The 16,589-nt window shown below is 36.3% G+C and overlaps 2 protein-coding genes across 3 annotated transcripts in view; both read left to right on the plus strand.

Moving 5' to 3' along the window:
* The window catches only part of ZNF215 (zinc finger protein 215), a 29,303-nt gene extending 22,930 nt beyond the window's left edge, over positions 1–6,373 (plus strand). For both annotated transcript variants that reach the window (XM_002754966.6, XM_078340421.1), the window contains one exon: positions 5,430–6,373. In XM_002754966.6, the coding sequence (XP_002755012.3) occupies positions 5,430–6,268 (839 nt within the window). In that variant the 3' untranslated portion in view covers positions 6,269–6,373. The remainder of the gene's footprint in view (positions 1–5,429) is intronic.
* Positions 1–16,589, plus strand: part of NLRP14 (NLR family pyrin domain containing 14) — a 128,002-nt gene that overhangs the window by 3,470 nt on the left and 107,943 nt on the right. The window lies entirely within an intron of this gene.

Here is a 16,589-nt window from a genome sequence, read left to right on the forward strand (position 1 = left end):
TCTGTGTTGGCTTTTGTTGCCATTGCTTTTGGTGTTTTAGTCATGAAGTCCTTGCCTGTGCCTATGTCCTGGATGGTTTTGCCTCCATGTTCTTCTAGTGTTTTTATGGTGTTAGGTTTTATGTTTAAATCCTTTATCCATCTGGAGTTAATTGTAGTGTAGGGTGACAGGAAGGGGTCCAGTTTCTGCTTTCCACACATTGCTAGCCAGTTTTCCCAACACAGTTTATTGAACACGGAGTCCTTTCCCCATTGCTCGTTTTTGTGAGGTTTGTCAAAGATCAGATGGTTGTAGATGCGTGGTGTTGCTTCTGGGGCCTCTGTTCTAATCCATTGGTCTATGTCTCTGTTTTGGTTCCAGTACCATGCTGTTTTGATTACTGTGGCCTTGTAGTATAGTTTGAAGTCCAGCAGTGTGATGCTTCTGGTTTTGTTCTTTTTGCTTAGGATTGTCTTGGCTATGTGGGCTCTTTTGTGATTCCATATGAAGTTTAAAGTGGTTTTTTTCCAGTTCCGTGAAGGTCATTGGTAGCTTGATGTTGATAGCGTTGAATCTATAGATTGCTTTGGGCAGTATGGCCATTTTCATGATATTAATTCTTCCTAACCATGAGCATGGATGTTCCAATTTTTAAAAGTTTTCTTTCAACCCTACATCCTCTTCTAGCTATTACTGTCTTTCTTACCTCTTCTTTGTAGCCAAACTTCTCAAAGTACTTTATACCTGTTTTTTTCATTTCCTAACCTCTTATTCTACATTCCAATTTAGCTCTTACCCTGACATTCATCTGAAACAGCTGTTGCTAAAGTCTTTAATGACTTCATGTAGCTAATTCCTGTAGATATTTTGGAGAAATTCCTTAATCTCACTTGAATTCTCAACAGCAAGTTACACTGTTAACTGTACTTCTTTCTTAAAATATTTTTAGGTTCTTGTAATACTTCTGATTTTCTTCTTTGTTTGGCTATTCTATCTCTATCTTTTGCAGGCTTAGCTTTCTCTAGCTTTCCAATAAATTTCAGTTTCTCAACATTTAATCTTGTTTTTTCTTCTCTTCTTGCTCTTTTCTTCCCTAGTTTGTTACAACCACAACTAAAACTTAAATTATCTCACATATATAGGGGATTTACAGATGTATATCCTTACCTCAGACTTTTTCTTCGGGGGTTTATATATGCCATGATATTTCTCTGGGATATCTTAAAGATGCCTTAAATTCCATGAAACCAAAGTCTGATATATTTTCCCCCTTTCTACTCTTCTATTATTCCTCGAGTCAATGACACTGCCATCTACCTAGTTACACAAGATATGCTTTAACTATTCTTGACACAACTTCTCCTTTACCTGTGTAATGTTTGTTTCTATTTTACTTTTCTGTTACCTCGTGAATGTCTCTGCTTTTGTCCATCTGTGTGCTGCTATGTTAGTTCAGGTACCATCATCTCTCACCTGAACCGCCACGTTGGCATACTTTTTAGCTGTGTTATTTTTGCCCCAACTCCAATCTTTGAGCCGTACTGCAACCAAAGAGATAAGATTTTGTGATCTGCAATTTTTAAATACTATATTGATTTCAGTATTGTTTATTTCACAACATTCTATTTCCTGCCTACTTCTCCAATCTCATCTGGCACCACATCCTCCCCTCACTTTTTGTACTCAGGCCATACCTATCTGCTTTTAGCAAATCAATATCAAATACATACTAAGCATCTACATACTGTGTCCTAAGCACTCTGATAGGTTTTGGGGTACAGTAGAGAAAAGATGATTCTAAGGGAACACATTCTGGTTGTCCCTTGAATGTGGCTTGCAGTCTCCCATCACAGGACCTCTGTACATGATTTTTACATAGAATGCTCTTCTCCCTGTTCTTTACCTAATTGACTCTTATTCCTCAAATCCCAAATAAGTCCACATTTCCTTAAGGAAGTCTTTCCTCAGTTTTTTTCTGTTGTACACTTGCACAGCACCTTATTCTCCTTTTACCAGTTATCATAATTATATTTTACATGTATCTCTGTGAATATTTGTCTCCCACACTAGGGTATATGTTCCTTGAGGGTAGGCATAATGTTTGTGTTTACCCTGCTTTTACATCTCTAGACCTTGGTGCATATAGGAATCAGAAAAAAAAAGGATGGATGAATAGATATTAGATAAGAAAGGTAAGAATTATTTTTTTGGTTGTCATTTAGTAAATGGTTGTTTATATCCTTTATTGATTAAAGCTGTAGGGGTTTTTAATTAATATATTAACATCCTCTATGAATTCTATGGATCACAGTGTGGCAAATGAGATATCTCAGAGTTTTGTTTTTTTACGTTTATTCATGGTGTATGCCACACATTTTTAAAATTTGTGTTAACTGTATATTTCCCCATTGTTTTATATCTCTTCATTTTATACACGGTTTTCCATCCTAAAAGCTAGCAAACATTTTCTGATTTTATTCTAATTTCATCTATTTCTTTGTCTAAGCATAATAAATTAATCTAGAATTTACTTCAGTAAGTGTAACTTATTTTCTCAAGTTAATGGATTGTGGTAGATTAAAGATGCCCACAAAATCTATGTCATAGTCTCCATCATGATGTAGACTTTGCCAGCGCAGGAACATTTCTTGAAGCCAGGAATTCAAGACCAGACTGGGCACCATGGCAAGACTCCATCTCTACAAATAATAAGCTGTGCATGGTGGTGCATACCTATAATAGTAGCTGCTTGGAGGATTGCTTGAGTTCAGGAGTTGGAGGCTGTGGTGAGCTGTGATTGCATCACTGCACCCTATCCTGACAACAGAGCAAGACACCATCTCTTAAAAAAGAAAAAGAAAAAAGGCCGGGGGCAATGGCTTATGCCTGTAATTCCAGCACTTTGGGAGGCAGAGGGGGGTGGATCACAAGGTCAAGAGATTGAGACCATCCTGGCCAACATGGTGACAAAAATTAGCTGGACATGGTGGCTCACACCTGTAGTCCCAGCTACTTGGGAGGCTGAGGCAGGAGAATTGCTTGAAGCTGGGAGGCAGAGGTTGCAGTGAGCCGAGATCGCGCCACTGCACTCCAGCTTAGTGCCTGGCAACAGAGCCAGACTGTCTCAAAAAAAATTGAAGTTATATGGAAAGCATGAGTTGCAAGACCTGAGTAAAAAAGATTTACTTGGTCAAATACAACTGGAAATTCTGCTATTACATAAATACTACTAGAACACTGTTTTTGGCTATCTGTTACTTTTAACAGATTACCCAAAACATAGTGACTTAAAAGAGCAATCATTTTATTAGTTCTCAAATTTTGTGAGTTGACTAAGGAGTTCCTATGTTCTATATGATGTTAGCTGGTAATGCAGTGTTCGAGGGCTCAAATGGAATGGAATGGAATATCCAAGATGGCACATCACATGGGTGGAATGCTGGCTGTTCCTCAGAACTTAACTGCTTTTTTTTTCAATTGTGCTTTAAGTTCTGGGGTACATGTGCAGATCTTGCAGAACTGTTGCATAGGTACACACATTCTATGGTGGTTTGCTGTCTCCATCCCCCCGTCACCTACATCAGGCATTTCTGTCAGTGTTATCCCTCCCCATCTCCCTGCCCCTCACTGTCTCCTGTCAGACCCCCAACAGACCCCAGTTTGTGATGCTCCCCTCCCTGTGCCCATGTGTTCTCATTGTTCAACATTCACCTATGAGTGAGAACATGTGGTGTTTGGTTTTCTGTTCTTGTGTCAGTTTGCTGAGAATGATGGCTTCCAGATTCATCCATGTCCCCATGAGGGATACAATTAACTGTTCTTATGGACCAGAGCACCTACATGTGGCATTTCTTTGAGTCTTGGGCTTCTCACAGCAAGGTGGCTGAGTTCTAAGAGGCGACATCCTGAGAGAAATCAGAAGCTATCATCTTAAAGGCTAGATCCAGAACAGTATCACTTCTGCCACATTCTATTGGCTCAGCAATCATAGGATCAGCCCAGATTCAAGGAGAAGCAGAATAAACTCTATTTCTGTATGAGGAGTGTGGCAAAGGATGTACATCCATTTTGATCTACCATAATCTGTCCTCTGGCTACAAAATATCTATGTTCCTCCCCCTTGCAAAATATATTTACTCTCTCCTAAGACCCTAAGGGTCTTACCTATTATGGCATCAAGGTTGAAGTCTAGGATCTCATAATCTACATTAGGTCCAGGTTTGGAAGATATTTCTTTCTCTGAATTCTTATGAATTAAAGGGACAAGCTGTCTGCCCCCACACACCCAGTGTACACTGGTGAGACAGAGGCAGGAAATTTTATAAAATAATAGAACAAAAGCACATATTTGATTTGAGAGATGAAGGACAATGGTTATTCAAGTTTTTTTTTAATGGACTCCAGTATAAATATTAGAAAAGCATTGACTCAAACAAAAATGAAGACATCGAAGGAAGTTCTTTCACCATGGAAGATAACTTCAGTCTCTCATTTGTTTAGAGGACTATGATAGTCAAGTAGAGATGTCTTGGAGAGTGATGAAAACAAGGGACAGTAATATCTGTGAGTGCAAAGCTGATGTGATTTGGTCACCAATAAATGTTGGAGAATAAAATTATTAGGCATACTTGAAGTTACAAGGAAAAAGAAGTCAGTGAGATTTAATTTTTTAAAAATCACTAGAACATATAAAATACTGAGTATATAGAAGCCAAGTGAGAGGAATTTTGAGAAAGGATGTGGAACATTATTAAATAAAACAAATGAGGACAGGTGAAAGGAAGAGGACCCAGTCTTAATCAGAACTGGTAAAGTTTTGAGTTCTAGGAAGTAAAGTAGAAAAGTACGAAAGCACTAATGTTAGAATTGGGAGTTATTTTGAGGCCAGAACAAGGATTTCCTGGTATTATATTAGAGTTCTTTTTGTCTTTGTTATATGTACGGAGTAGTTGCAGCTGTATGGAAAACAGGGGCACTATGATTACAAGTTTGCTTTTAGCTTGTCAAGCTATGGTGCCTGGGAATACAGACATGTTCCTAAAATTATAATTAAATTGGCATTTTATAGAAAGGAATATTTATTATTGGTAAACAGCTTGGGATAAACAAGATGCTAGAAGAAAAAATATTAGGCAGTCTTTATAAACTAGTTAGTAACCAGTGATAACTTGAATTATGATGTGATATGCCATCCCATTCATTTAACAATATTTTACTTGAGCCCTATGAAGTTTAATATTCCTGAATACCTCTCTTATTTTATTTACTAACCTCCTTTTAACTTTTTTGTACTATTTATTTCTTTTATACGTCTTTTTTCTAACCTTGCCTCGCATTTGCATTCTGTATTTAAGACCCATGATATATGCATATACCTTATACAGTTCAACCTCCATTTCCTAATTAAGCAGTTTCCCTTATAGTTCATGGCAGTTTTTATTTCTCTTTAGACATGCAGAGTATTTCTGGAGAAGAAACATCCCATGGAGTGATTATGACAAGGCTTACCAAAAGTGGACAACCTTTCTCAGATGTCTGGAAAGATGAGGATTGGTTATATAGGAACCAGAAAAAACAGGACATAGATTTGCCACAAGAATTTCCTGAAACAATCTATACTGAGGAGGAAGATTTTGGATGTAGTGAAAATAAGAAAAGCTTTGATATTAATTCAGTTAGCTCAATTTGTGCTATACAACAGGGAATTCCAAAATGTGAGGGGTCTCCAAAATGTGATAAGTGGAAAACTCACTTCAAATTTAATTTAGACTCAGTAGGTAAGCAACATTCAGAATATGATGAATATGGGAATGACTTCAGCCTGAGTACAGATATTCAACACCAAGAAAGTCATACTACAATGAATTTCTATGAATGTTACCAATGTGGAAAAGCCTTCTGCCGAAGTTCATCCCTTATTCGACATCAGATCATTCACACAGGAGAGAAACCCTATAAATGCAGTGAATGTGGAAGATTCTTCAACAGACGTACAAATCTTACTAAGCATCAAAAACTTCACACTGAAGCAAAGGCCTGCACAAGCAATAAAAGTCAAAAGGCCTTCTGTAAAAGTGAAGACAGTAATAATTCAACAGTCCACTTTAGAAATAATTCCTATGAATGCGTTAACTGTGGAAAATCCTTCAACCGGAGCTCCTCTCTTATTCGACACCAAATAATTCATACAGGAGAGAAACCATTCAAATGTAAGGAATGTAATAAAGCCTTCAACAGGAGTTCAAACCTTGTTAAACATCAAAAACTGCATACTCAAGATAAGTCCTGAAAAAAGAAAAAATGAAAGATTACCTTCAGTCAAAATGCAGAAATCATTCAACATCATGAATTTATGCTAGATAAAATCTCATGAATATAATGTAAGAAAACATACTATTTATTCTTTAAATTGAAAACATATTTAAAGATTATTCTTTAAATATGTTTTCTCATATTTAATAAATAATATCTTTAATATGTTTTCTTACATTATATTTAATAATTAAAGATTATTCTTTAAATAGTATGACAGAATTAATAATGGATAGAAATATTATTGGATAGAAATCTGTTTGAAGGAGTTTCCCTGGCTTTCAGATGAAGCAATAAGGCTTTGGAGTTAAACACAGTATCACCATAGAAGTGTTTGTGTATCATTATTTTGATATCCATTGCCCTCACCTTTCCCTAGTTCATAAATAGGGCTATAGCATTCTAATATCCACCTGATTTATTGATGAAGCAGACATTAGGCAAAGCCAAACAAAATACTCTTAAAGCTGATACTTAATAAAACTCAGCCCTTTTACGAGGGTCACAAAAATCAGGAGCTCATGAGAATAAAAGAGAATAAAAGCCCTATATAAGGACAGAAATCTTTGAATTAATGCCTAAGACAACAGTAACAGCCATTTACTCCACCCCTGACAATATCCTTTGCTGTCTTGGTGCTGAATGGAAACTAGAGTTGAGAGAGGGTTATCAATTGCAATGGGAGAAGGATGTATTGTTGTTAATCTATATGTATTCTTAAAATCTGCATTTTTAAAAATCATAGCAGGTCTTTGAAAAATGTTTTTGTTTTGTTATAATGTTGTAATTGTTATAATGTTGATGAGACAGATATCAATTCCCAGCCAGGGACACTGTCTATGTGGAGTTTGCACATTCTCCCCATGTTTCCAGGTGCTCCAGTTTCAAACCTCAAAGATTAATTGATCTATTAGATTAATTGACATTTCTAAATTATCTCAGTCTGAATTTGCCTGTGAGGGAGAGTACCCTGCAGTAGAATGGCTTCTAATCAGGGTTGGTTCCCATCATTGCCCTGAGCTGCTAGGATGTGCTCTGTCCACCCATGGTTCCGTACTGGAATAATTGGGTAAATAATTATGTTACCTGTATTTTTTAATCCTTCTTAAATGTGTGTATAGCTCAGATTTATCTTCATGTCTAATACTGGAAGCATTTGGTATCTTTAGAAGTTTGGTTACGTTGTGACCAGACATTTGTCAAAGGAACTTAACTCTTGTTTGTATCCATTAGTCTATGGTAAAATTGATTTTGTTATACATCATTTCACTTACAGTTGTAGTTTCTAAGAACCTATTGATGACGTTCAGTGCAGACTTACTGTACCTTTGGGAACCTGGGTTGGAGAGACATCCATAGCCTTAGTTATATCATTTATCCCAGACATGAGCTTATTAAAGTGTCCTAATACTCTATACACCAGAACTGTGTCTTCTGTAAACAACCACAGGATCCCTTCTGGTTCTTGAGACAAGAAGAATGACTTAATCTACCCCAAAAAAATTCGCGCTGGAGACATTCCCAATTGATGATGGTAGCTTTTTGTGAAAGTTTCTACTTTATTCAAAGGCAGAAAAGGTATACTGGAGTGAACACCTATGATTTGTTAAATAATGTCAAAAATTCTATGTTTGTTCATACTTTATGTTACAACATGTTTTATTAGGACAAAGCCCTATATAAGTAATTGATATAAAAATTCATATAAATAAAAGGTAACTTGTAGAGGAGACTAACAAGAGAAAAGCACTCAGAATGTGAAAAATTCTTGAGGTATATAGATAGTACATTCATTAGTAAATTCAGTTGAAAAGACAAAAGGAACCAATCCTGTTCTATAAAGTCAGGCTGAATAGTCTTTGAACACAAGGATGCTTGTTGAATCACTTTTTAACTTTTCACAAATTGGTAGATAATAAGCTATATGTGTTATGTGTATTTTTTTCTTCAGAATTAAAGCAGCGATTTTTCTGTTATCAGAGCCTAATTTCTATTCATATTGATATGATTCAGCTGTGTTTATTTCTGTGAACTGCCAAAATCAAACACATTTGTCCAAGATATAGTATTCAGGTAAAAAATGATAAAACTCCACAAGAGAGCAATTTACAATATTGCACAAGTCTTTGACATTGGAATAGGACATAAAAAATGCCTCAAATAAGAGTAGATAGATTATAGAGAAAATATTTTAAGCATTGAAGAGAAACAATCAAAAAAGCAATGTGACATGATAGTTAAGCACTGTACTTCTAAAATATTTCTGAATTTCAATTTCATCCCTGCCACTTTATAGCTGTGTGAACTTTAGAAAGTTACCTAACTTATCTTTTTTTTTTTTGTAAACTGGATGATGATTACTGCCTACCTTATAAGACTTTTTGAGGACTAAATGAGATAAAGTATGTAAAGTTCTGAGCACATAAGTTCATAGTGGTAGCTTTTCATAAAGAACTTTAAAATGTACAAAAATAGGAAAATATGTATAATAGTAATTATAAAGGAAAACCCCAGAAAAAAATTTTTCTTAAAATATGATAGGGGATAAATTTCCACATTTTATCAAGTTTAATACAAAGTAATAAGAAAGTGAAGACCTGGACAGTTAAATGAGCAAAGATATTTTAATAGAGCTATTTTTCAAAACTAATGAAAAATTAGAATGTAGTGAAAGGTATGTTAATTTTTAGTTTTGATAGTGATTTTCAGAACTGTCAAAGGATAATACCAGTCTGCATTCCCACTGCAGAATTTGAGTGTGACTGCTTCTGTTAATTCTTGCTATTTTATGAACTGTAAAATCTGAGAAAAACAGTGTTCATGTCTGACTCCCCCCCTAGAAAATGGAGATAATGCAAATTCTAAGGCTAAGAGTTTAAAATTACATATTGAATTTAAATTCATTTTAAAATTCAGGGTTATTTGTGGGGTATTATAACTGCCTCATTTCACAAGAAGATATTTCTTGACACAATATTTTTAGATAAAAATTAAAGCCCTGAACTCTCTTATCTCTTATCTCTTGGTATTTAATAGTATTGACCCAGGAACTATCACTATGTAGCAGTTGTGTACAAGTTTGAAATAAAGTTACCTTCCCCGATGAGAAGATAAGTCAAAGAAAAAATTACTTAAATGGTTTAACCTGTGTTTTCTATAGGGAAATATAAAATGAGAACAATAAGCATCAAAACTGACACTCTTTATTCTTAACATCATCAAACTGACCTCAGTGATCCATGTCTTCACAAATACCATTTTCAGATATTTTCACTATCATAAGGTGTCTGTCTAATCTGTTTTAAAAGTCACATTAACTATATAATGCTCAGTGTATTTTATATTCAAATTTATGTATTTTAAGATTTTATCAAAGTATACAGACACATATATGCCATGTGGTAGAGTGTACAGATATATTGTTTACATTTGAACTTGGAGTATTGGCTCTTTTCTGCAGTGGTTTGTTAGTTTCTTGTTTAGTCAGGTTTTATTAAGGAATAACACTGCAAAATTCACCCTTATTAGTGTAGATTTTATGAATTTTGACAAACTCATATAGTCATGTAACAACCACCATAATCTGCATACAGAACAGTTCCACCACTACAGGAAATTCTCTCCTGTTCTTGTATAGTCAGGCTGTTCCCCCAACCCCTTGTCACCACTGATCTGGTCTTTCTATATATAATTTTGCTTTTTCCAGAATGTGATATGGATGGAATATAGGTTTCTTAGTCTGATATCTTTCACTTAGCCTACCTAATTGAGATTCAAACATGTTATTGCATCTTATTTATTGCTGAGTAGCAATAAAATAAAATTGCTATTAAAATATGGCTACATATATTCTGTGTATATGTGAACCATCTGAGTTATTCATATATTTGTGTTATTCATTTTAAATTTTGTTATTTAATCACATATATATATGTGAATAACTCAGATGGTTATTCATTCACCAGTTAGATTGTTGCCAGTTGGAGTTAAGTATAAAAAAATTACAAAATATGTATAAGAGTTTGTGGTAAGATATATTTTCAGTTCTCTTTGTACATACCTAGGTGTAAGATTGTTGGGTCCCATGGTAAGTTTAAGTTTATCTTGATAAGAAACTGTCAAGCCATTTTACAAAATGACTATATCACTTGGCGTTCTGACCATAATGGGTGAGTACCTGATGTTTCACATACCAGTGTTGGATATTCCCAGTTTTGTTTTGCTTTAGCTATGGTGTACTAGAGTAAGTTAATTGGCTCACAAGAAGTAAGTACTAAATTATCAGGAATTTTGTGAGCTATGTGAAATTATGTTATAGCTTGGAATCAACCAGGATGGGAGAATTTACACCAGAGAAACCAGCAAAGGCTATTAATCAGGGCTTTTTTGTGTTTTTTGGAGACCTAGCTAAACATTTACCATATCACTATGTTAGCAATTGCAATAAGTATCTAATAGTACCTCATTATCACTTCCATTTGAATTTTCTGAATGACTAAATTATGTTTTCATGGGCTTATTTGTCTTACATATATATTTTTGATGAAATGTCTTTTTAAATCTTTTGCCTATTTTTAAATCTAATTGTTTTCTTAAGTTTTGATGGTTTTTTTTAATATATTCTAGATGGAAATCCTTTATTGGATATCTATTTTGTGTAAATATTTTTGCACAGTCTATGACTTGTCCTTTCATTTTTAACTGTCTTTCAAAAAGCAGAAGTTTATAATGTTGATAAAGTTCATTTTATCAATTATTTCTCTTATTGATTGTGCTTTCACTGTCATACCTAAAATATTTCTCCTGTTTCTTCTAGAAGTTTTAGAGGTTTAGGTTTTTCATTGAGGCTTATGATCCATTCTTAGTTAATATTCATATATCATATGAGGTATGGGTCAGGGTTTATTTGCTTTTGGATATCCAGCAGTTTCAATACTCTTTGTAGAAGAATGTAGATCGAATTACCATTGAACATGCATCAAAAATCAATGAACATTTATGTCAGTCCATTTCCAGAGTCTGTTTTATTTCACTGATCTTTGTGCCTATCCTTTCAGTAATAACTTAGTTTGTTGATTAATGAATATTTAGCTTTGAAATCAGATTGTGTAAGTCTCCTTAGTTCTTTTTTTTTTTTTTTTAATTTTTTATTTGATTATAGGTTTTGGGGTACATGAGCAGAGCATGCGAGACAGTTGCGTAGGTACACACATGGCAGTGTGCTTTGCTTTTCTTCTCCCCTTCACCCACATTTGGCATTTCTCCCCAGGCTATCCCTCCCCACCTCCCCCTCCCACTGGCCCTCCCCTTTTCCCCCCAATAGACCCCAGTGTTTAGTACTCCCCTTTCTGTGTCCATTTTTCATCACCCACCTATGAGTGAGAATATACGGTGTTTCATTTTCTGTTCTTGTGTCGGTTTGCTGAGGATGATGTTCTCCAGATTCATCCATGTCCCTACAAACGACACGAACTCATCATTTCTGATTGCTGCATAATATTCCATGGTGTATATGTGCCACATTTTTCCAATCCAGTCTATTATCAATGGGCATTTGGGTTGATTCCAGGTCTTTGCTATTGTAAACAGTGCTGCAATGAACATTCGTGTACATGTGTCTTTATAGTAGAACGATTTATAGTCTTTTGGATATATACCCAGTAATGGGATTGCTGAGTCAAATGGAATTTCTATTTCTAAGGCCTTGAGGAATCGCCACACTGTCTTCCACAATGGTTGAACTACTTTACACTCCCACCAACAGTGTAAAAGTGTTCCTTTTTCTCCACATCCTCTCCAGCATCTGTTGTCTCCAGATTTTTTAATGATCGCCATTCTAACTGGCGTGAGATGGTATCTCAATGTGGTTTTGATTTGCATCTCTCTGATGACCAGTGATGATGAGCATTTTTTCATATGATTGTTGGCCTCATATATGTCTTCTTTCGTAAAGTATCTGTTCATATCCTTTGCCCACTTTTGAATGGGCTTGTTTGTTTTTTTCCTGTAAATCTGCTTGAGTTGTTTGTAAATTCTGAATATCAGCCCTTTGTCAGATGGGTAGACTGCGAAAATTTTTTCCCATTCTGTTGGTTGCCGATCCACTCTAGTGACTGTTTCTTTTGCCGTGCAGAAGCTGTGGAGTTTCATTAGGTCCCATTTGTCTATTTTGGCTTTTGTTGCCAATGGTTTTGGTGTTTTGTTCATGAAGTCCTTGCCTACTCCTATGTCCTGGATAGTTTTGCCTAGATTTCCTTCTAGGGTTTTTATGGTGCCAGGTCTTATGTTTAAGTCTTTAATCCATCTGGAGTTAATTTTAGTGTAAGGTGTCAGGAAGGGGTCCAGTTTCTGCTTTCTGCACATGGCTAGCCAGTTTTCCCAACACCATTTGTTAAACATGGAATCCTTGCCCCATTGCTTGTTTTTGTCAGGTTTATCAAAGATTGTATAGTTGTATGTATGTTGTGTTGCCTCCGGTGCCTCTGTTTTGTTCCATTGGTCTATATCTCTGTTTTGGTACCAGTACCATGCTGTTTTGATTACTGTAGCCTTGTAGTATAGTTTGAAATCTGGTAGTGTGTTGCCCCCTGCTGTGTACTTTTTGCTTAGAATTGACTTGGCTATGCGGGCTCTCTTTTGGTTCCATATGAAGTTCATGGTGGTTTTTTCCAGTTCTGTGAAGAAAGTCAATGGTAGCTTGATGGGGATAGCATTGATTCTGTAAATTACTTTGGGCAGTATAGCCATTTTCACGATATTAATTCTTCCTAACCATGAACATGGAATGTTTCTCCATCTGTTTGTGTCCTCTCTGATTTCGTTGAGCAGTGGTTTGTAGTTCTCCTTGAAGAGGTCCCTTACGTTCCTTGTGAGTTGTATTCCAAGGTATTTTATTCTTTTTGTAGCAATTGCGAATGGCAGTTCGCTCTTGATTTGGCTTTCTTTAAGTCTGTTACTGGTGTAGACGAATGCTTGTGATTTTTGCACATTGATTTTATATCCTGAGACTTTGCTGAAGTTGTTTATCAGTTTCAGGAGTTTTTGGGCTGAGGCGATGGGGTCTTCTAGGTATACTATCATGTCGTCTGCAAATAGAGACAATTTGGCTTCCACCTTTCCTATTTGAATACCCTTTATTTCTTTTTCTTGCCTGATTGCTCTGGCTAGAACTTCCAGTACTATATTGAATAGGAGTGGTGACAGAGGGCATCCTTGTCTAGTGCCAGATTTCAAAGGGAATGCTTCCAGTTTTTGCCCATTCAGTATGATATTGGCTGTTGGTTTGTCATAAATAGCTTTTATTACTTTGAGATATGTTCCATCGATACCGAATTTATTGAGGGTTTTTAGCATAAAGGGCTGTTGAATTTTGTCAAATGCCTTCTCTGCGTCAATTGAGATAATCATGTGGTTTTTGTTTTTGGTTCTGTTTATGTGGTGAATTACGTTGATAGACTTGCGTATGTTGAACCAGCCTTGCATCCCCAGGATGAATCCTACTTGATCATGATGAATAAGTTTTTTGATTTGCTGTTGCAATCGGCTTGCCAATATTTTATTGAAGATTTTTGCATCTATGTTCATCATGGATATTGGCCTGAAGTTTTCTTTTCTCGTTGGGTCTCTGCCGGGTTTTGGTATCAGGATGATGTTGGTCTCATAAAATGATTTGGGAAGGCTTCCCTCTTTTTGGATTGTTTGAAATAGTTTTAGAAGGAATGGTACCAGCTCCTCCTTGTGTGTCTGGTAGAATTCGGCTGTGAACCCGTCTGGACCTGGGCTTTTTTTGTGTTGTAGCCTCTTAACTGCTGCCTCAACTTCAGACCTTGTTATTGGTCTATTCATAGTTTCAGCTTCTTCCTGGTTTAGGCTTGGGAGGACACAGGAGTCCAGGAATTTATCCATTTCTTCCAGGTTTACTAGTTTATGCGCATAGAGTTGTTTGTAATATTCTCTGATGATGGTTTGAATTTCTGTGGAATCTGTGGTGATTTCCCCTTTATCATTTTTTATTGCATCTATTTGGTTGTTCTCTCTTTTCTTTTTAATCAATCTGGCTAGTGGTCTGTCTATTTTGTTGATCTCTTCAAAAAACCAGCTCTTAGATTTATTGATTTTTTTGGAGGGTTTTTCGTGTCTCAATCTCCTTCAGCTCAGCTCTGATCTTAGTTATTTCTTGTCTTCTGCTGGGTTTTTAGTTTTTTTGATCTTGCTCCTCTAGCTCTTTCAATTTTGACGATAGGTGTCAATTTTGGATCTCTCCATTCTCCTCATATGGGCACTTATTGCTATATACTTTCCTCTAGAGACTGCTTTAAATGTGTCCCAGAGGTTCTGGCACGTTGTGTCTTCGTTCTCATTGGTTTCGAAGAACTTCTTTATTTCTGCCTTCATTTCGTTGTTTACCCAGTCAACATTCAAGAGCCAGTTGTTCAGTTTCCATGAAGCTGTGCGGTTCTGGGTCGGTTTCTGAATTCTGAGTTCTAACTTGATTGCACTATGGTCTGAGAGGCTGTTTGTTATGATTTCAGTTGTTTTGCATTTGTTGAGCAGTGCTTTACTTACAATTATGTGGTCAATTTTAGAGTAGGTGTGATGTGGTGCTGAGAAGAATGTGTATTCTGTGGATTTGGGGTGGAGAGTTCTGTAAATTTCTATCAGGTTTGCTTGCTCCAGGTCTGAGTTCAAGCCCTGGATATCCTTGTTGATTTTCTGTCTGGTTGATCTGTCTAGTATTGACAGTGGAGTGTTAAAGTCTCCCACTATTATTGTGTGGGAGTCTAAGTCCTTTTGTTAGTCATTAAGAACTTGCCTTATGTATCTGGGTGCTCCTGCATTGGGTCCATATATGTTTAGGATCATTAGCTCTTCTTGTTGTATCGATCCTTTTATTATTATGTAATGGCCTTCTTTGTCTCTTTTGATCTTTGTTGCTTTAAAGTCTATTTTATCAGAGACGAGAATTGCAACTCCTGCCTTTTTTTGCTTTCCATTAGCTTGGTAAATCTTCCTCCATCCCTTTATTTTGAGCCTTTGTGTATCCTTGCATGTGAGATGGGTTTCCTGGATACAGCACACTGATGGGTTTTGGATTTTTATCCAATTTGCCAGTCTGTGTCTTTTGATTGGTGCATTTAGTCCATTTACATTTAGGGTTAATATTGTTATGTGTGAATTTGATACTGGCATTTTGATGCTAAGTGGCTGTTTTGCCTGTTAGTTGTTGTAGATTCTTCATTATGTTGAAGCTCTTTAGCATTCAGTGTGATTTTGGAATGGCTGGTACTGGTTGATCCTTTCTATGTGTAGTGCCTCTTTTAGGAGCTCTTGTAAAGCAGGCCTGGTGGTGACAAAATCTCTGAGTACTTGCTTGTTCGCAATGGATTTTATTCTTCCTTCACTTCTGAAGCTCAGTTTGGCTGGATATGAAATTCTGGGTTGAAAGTTCTTTTCTTTAAGAATGTTGAATATTGGCCCCCACTCTCTTCTGGCTTGTAGTGTTTCTGCCGAGAGATCTGCTGTGAGTCTGATGGGCTTCCCTTTGTGGGTGACCTGACCTTTCTCTCTGGCTGCCCTTAGTATTCTCTCCTTTATTTCAACCCTGTTGAATCTGACGATTATGTGCCTTGGGGTTGCTCTTCTTGTGGAATATCTTTGTGGTGTTCTCTGTATTTCCTGCAATTGAGTGTTAGCCTGTCTTGCTAGGTGGGGGAAATTTTCCTGGATGATGTCCTGAAGAGTATTTTCCAGCTTGGATTCATTCTCTTCGTCCCCTTCTGGTACACCTATCAAACGTAGGTTAGGTCTTTTCACATAGTCCCACATTTCTTGGAGACTTTGTTCATTCCTTTTTGCGCTTTTTTCTCTAATCTTGGTTTCTCGTTTAATTTCATTGAGTTGGTCTTTGACTTCAGATATTCTTTCTTCTGCTTGGTCAATTCGGCTATTGAAACTTGTGTTTGCTTCGCGAAGTTCTCGTATTGTGTTTTTCAGCTCCTTTAATTCATTCATTTTCCTCTCTAAGTTATCCATTCTTGTTATCATTTCCTCGAATCTTTTTTCAAGGTTCTTAGTTTCTTTGCATTGATTTAATACATGATCTTTTAGCTCACAAAAGTTTCTCATTATCCATCTTCTGAAGTCTAATTCCGTCATTTCGTCACAGTCATTCTCCGTCCAGCTTTGTTCCCTTGCTGGTGAGGAGTTTTGGTCCTTTCTAGGAGGCGAGGTGTTCTGGTTTCGGGTGTTTTCCTCCTTTTTGCGCTGGTTTCTTCCCATCTTTGTGGATTTGTCCGCTG

This window comes from Callithrix jacchus, chromosome 10 (genome assembly GCF_049354715.1).
Source record: "Callithrix jacchus isolate 240 chromosome 10, calJac240_pri, whole genome shotgun sequence".
NCBI lineage: Eukaryota > Metazoa > Chordata > Mammalia > Primates > Cebidae > Callithrix > Callithrix jacchus.